Below are 4,607 nucleotides of genomic sequence, written 5' to 3'. Positions count from 1 at the left end.
TCGCATGGAAACAGATGCCTTCAGGGTTCACAAAAAAAAACCCAAAAAACACACGGCATATAGTTGAGCCTCGCTAATTACAACCATATTTTACACGTTAACGGAATGGTGAAATTATCGTATATTTAGTCTGTGACTAGTCGTAGAGTGTGAATGCTGCCCTACCAACTACTGTACAAGGTACTGTTAAACAGCTTATGTTCTATTTACAATGTAAAGCTGACTACAGCTATCAGGACTGTCAAACAAGTAAGTTTTATTCTGATTAGTCAGAATAAAATTAGTCAGTTTTATGGAGTCGGTGGATTTCAGTCACCACTGTGCATCTTGACACTGCCTTATAGAACATGTTCTGAGTTGCTTTAAAAACTTAAACGTAAATTTACCAGACCTGAACTTAAGTCAGTTATCAGATAATCAAATATTTTTTTAGGTTATGCTAATTGTACTCAACTCTGTATTGTTTTTGTCCTGTGCTTTTGGTCTCTAATTCCACTGGATTGTTGTTACTGCCACCATGTTGTTTCAATCACTCAAATCAAGTGTTTCAATCACTTGCAAAAGAAAGGAAAAACGGAGGAATTTAGCATCTCACACTTTCCGTGACCAATTAAAAAATGATAAGGGGAATTAATTTTGTATAATTCACTGGTTTATATTTCATAGGAAATGACTGCATACTTGCCTTTAAAGGAGATTGTTCCACATTATGGAGCATGATGCAACACGGGGGAAATGGAAGATCATTCCGAGGATGAAGAATGCTAAATTGTATCATGTCTTGCAAAAACTATGAATGCATATGGTACTTCATTAGACTTTACGGAGATTATAAAACTAAAAAAAGATGAACGTGTATTGCGGAGGGGAGATTAGTTTGGTCAGATATGGCTCGTTAAAGAAAGTTTCTGTCAGACAAATTAAAACAGAAGTTTCCCAAAAGCCACTGATGAGGAGCAAGCAGGTGTTCGCAGCTCCTGCTGTCTCTCGGGTCCCAAGACCCTAAAGATGCTGGATCCTTCAGAGGCTTGCAGCTGTGCAAAAAGCTGTGTTGGTACCCTGTACTAAAAGCTCACAAAAGAAACGTTTGTTGTCAAATAAGGAATAATAATTTGTATTTGCACTGTAGTTTAATTTACATAGTCAACACCAGAGTGTTTTGTCATATTAACTGTGTCCACTAACCAAATGCATACTGTTGTGGATTCAAGATGAATGCCCACTCTGTTCCAATAAAGTGCCCTAAAAAGGTAAAAACCAGAGTGATGTTTTGCTTTGAAAATATTAAAAAGTGAGCTTTTGGGTCCCTGATGGTGTTGGTTTGACCACAAAATACGTGAAGTGGCGAAATTGACAATTTCCTGCCTCGGTATACAAAGAAATAAGGCCCAAAACAACACTATCTCATGTGACTGAAACACCATTTATTTCTTGCTTGGTGTGATGTTGGTACCATCATTACTGAGTCTGAAACCTACTCAGTGCTTCTGGAGCAACTTGGAAATCCTGACTTATACAGGTGGCCTATTGTATATTTCTGTATGATTTTGTATGTATTTGGTTTGTGGATACTCTGGTTTCCAAACTTAAAAAGATGAAAATTATCAGCGAGGTTCATCAGGAAGTCTAAAATGACCGGTGTGAGTGTGAACTGTTTTTGTCTCTATACGTGGCCTCTGTGACCCGTCCATGGTAGAGGTAGAATAAATGAATGAATTACTGGTCAACGTGTCCTGTAAGTAAAACTAGGCCTGCGGGGCTCACAGACTGTGATCCCATTATCTCACCATGAAACTCTTAGGAATAGTGAAGAACTGAATGAAAGTCCCCAAATGAACTGTGAACTGATTCTAAAATAGTATGCTGAATAAAAGCATGTCTGCTGCTTTATATTTACATCACATCTTTATGGGCGCCCATGGGAGTCATCCCAGAGCCCTCCTGTCCAGAGTGGGATGTTAAGAATTCCAAGTGAGATCCAAGTGAGATGCTGGAATCAGACAGTGAGAGAGTATATGTCCCTGTAAAATCAGGGAGATTGCAGTGTTATTCTGTCATCGAATTGAATCGTTGGAGGGGTTGATGGTCAAATTTCTATTCCTGACGGCCCTGAACATTACTTATTTTAAAAGCTCTAGCTGATATTTATGTTATACACGCATCGTAATAGGGGTGCAAAATAGCACGGCCTGAGGCCTTCTCTGTTTTTTTTCTTTCCTCAGGAGTATAATAAAGAAGTCAAAGGGTTTGTTTACTGTCTGAAAGGAAGCAGCCAGACTGTCAAGATGCAAATGCCGGAGAATAGGAAGATGTCTCGTAAGTCATTTTCAGTCCTGTGCTTTTTTTTTTTATATACACTCCGTTTTTTCCCATTTTGACCTAATAGTTCTTCTTGGCTCTTTTTTTTTTCTTCCTCAGTTGGGCTGCATCAAAGATTCTTGGTCCTTCAAGTCAATATCCCCCAGACCAAGGACTTTTCCCTGGAGCTTGTGTAAGTCTATCCATTAATCCATTTATCCAACCATATTTTTAACCACCCATCCATCCATCCATATTAAATCCAATCTGTGTATTATGTGTACCAGTGTATCCATCCATACATCCATCTGTCATCCACCATCCATTTATCCAACCATCCATCTTTTTAACCACCATCCATCCATCCATCTGTCATCCACCATCCATTTATTTGTCCATCATTCTTCCATCCAACTTTAGTGAGACTGATTGCATTTTCTTTTTAAAAAATTCAACATACCTATTGTTATTATTATTATTTTATTCATTTTTCATTAATGAGCAGATTAAGAACTACATGCGGCCAAATCGGTTCCCTTTATATTTACAGTAGACGACTTCTTTTCTGCGGGAAACTCATTAACACGTGCACTTCCATTCTTGTTCCCCCGTTTTAGAATCTAAAAATCCTTTTATGACGGCTCATTCAGAAGTTCAAGTTTAATGTTTTTAAAGGTCACTTTAGCTTTAAGCCCCTGCAGGTCAGGACTTATTTAATGACACAGCTGATGTTGGCCATAATTTACGTTCTGATCTGTTTTATTCATCACAATCGCAGAATAACTGACTTGGAGCACCTGAAGAGGAGACTTCACTTATCCACAGTGCATAAGGAGCTGACTGCCACTCTTTTACACGCCAGGGTACCTTTTGTGGGCCTGAAACGGGAATGTGTGAGTGTTCAGATCTACTGCTTTGCTAATTACTTCATGTAGATTGTGTACATGTCTCCCCGAGGATTAGAGTGTCCATTCATATTGTTTTACTGTCTCAGTGGTCCACTTTGTGCATCGACCTGGTGTCCATCTCCACTGGACTGTTCAAGGGGTTTTCGTCACTTGATGGCATCACTGTGTTTGCTAGTTGTGAAATCCGTCGAATCTTCACAATGAAAACCGGGCCGTTGGTGACGGATGAAGGTAAAACACCTCAAGTCTCTAATTTTTATCATTTTAATTAAATATATCATGTATGTATGTATGTATGTATGGCAATTTTTATAATTTTAATTAAATATATCATATGTATATTTGGTATTTTTGGTGTTGGTGTTTTATATGTACCTATTGATAATGTGCAGCCAGTGCTCGCAAACCTGAAAATCCACCTGTAATTTGAATTTGTTGATTAGTAAACATTTCACCCAAATGACACCTTTATGTGATTAAATTTTAGTGGTGTTTCTCAGCGGACCTGGTTTCATGGATGAGATTCCACGCAGCTGCCAGTTCCCGGCTGGTTTGATCCACGTAACACAGGTGTTGAATATGAAGAATTTGCAGAAGACAGACGTGAGGATAGTTCATAAGAGCTCTGAACGTGGTAGGTAACATCCAAATGAAGGCTTATGAACTCCACACACTAAATATATTTAATACAGTCATAACAAACAGGCATTGTTCATAGTCCAAAGTTTCAGATCATTATTTTCCATAGTTTTCGTAGGTCTGTGTTTGGTTTCTTTTGTGTAGGCACTGCGCTACATTGTGGGGGGGAAAAGTGAGTGTTTGAAAATAATAAAGTCCTTGTGCAGAAAACAAATGCTGTTTACAAATGACAAAGGAAAGAAAAGGAAAAGCAATTGTGGAAACAAATGCCCTGACCTGAACCAATGCATTTAGAGGGAAAAACAATCCACCCAGACTTAACAATCCAACATCTGTGGCCTACGCAGTTTGACTGTTTCATGAAATGCACTCACTTCATAATTATACCACACTCCAAAGAATGTAGTGTATTAAATGAAGTGTCCTCTCAGTCTGTGCAGGTGTCCACACAATTTTTTTGCCCTTTTAGTGCGACTCCAGTGTTGCATCGCAGTAGTTTTAGAGAAATGGGGTCTTAACCTTTGAATATTCAAGGTGTGAATTTTAAATACATCCGCCCACCCGAGAGAGAGAGGCATGGCGGAGCAGAGTGTTTTTCTCCAAAGAGATTTGATGGTAATCGATTTGTTTTTCTCCTTGTGATCCTCATTTTTGTGTTCATTTGCACCTCACCTGTTCCGTGCGCTGCAATTATCTCCTCATGCAAAAAGGCATGCACCAGTAATCTAGTTCCGTTCGCCTCTATGGCCTTTTTTTATCAGC

At 38.9% G+C, this 4,607-nt stretch overlaps 1 protein-coding gene across 3 annotated transcripts in view; it reads left to right on the top strand.

Annotated features, from left to right (window-relative positions):
• cfap20dc (CFAP20 domain containing) overlaps nucleotides 1-4,607 on the top strand; it is a 33,647-nt gene that overhangs the window by 901 nt on the left and 28,139 nt on the right. For 2 of the 3 annotated variants that reach the window (XM_008319702.2, XM_025060271.1), the window contains exons 3-7: nucleotides 2,223-2,316; nucleotides 2,419-2,491; nucleotides 3,077-3,191; nucleotides 3,293-3,437; nucleotides 3,694-3,840. In XM_008319702.2, the coding sequence (XP_008317924.1) occupies nucleotides 2,223-2,316; nucleotides 2,419-2,491; nucleotides 3,077-3,191; nucleotides 3,293-3,437; nucleotides 3,694-3,840 (574 nt within the window). Of the gene's footprint in view, nucleotides 1-108; nucleotides 181-2,222; nucleotides 2,317-2,418; nucleotides 2,492-3,076; nucleotides 3,192-3,292; nucleotides 3,438-3,693; nucleotides 3,841-4,607 lie in introns of those variants that run through there. The other variant, XM_008319704.3, reaches the window with a different exon arrangement.

This window comes from Cynoglossus semilaevis, chromosome 11, assembly GCF_000523025.1.
Source record: "Cynoglossus semilaevis isolate Cse_v1.0 chromosome 11, Cse_v1.0, whole genome shotgun sequence".
Taxonomy (NCBI): domain Eukaryota; kingdom Metazoa; phylum Chordata; class Actinopteri; order Pleuronectiformes; family Cynoglossidae; genus Cynoglossus; species Cynoglossus semilaevis.
This window is presented reverse-complemented; position numbering and strand designations above follow the sequence as displayed.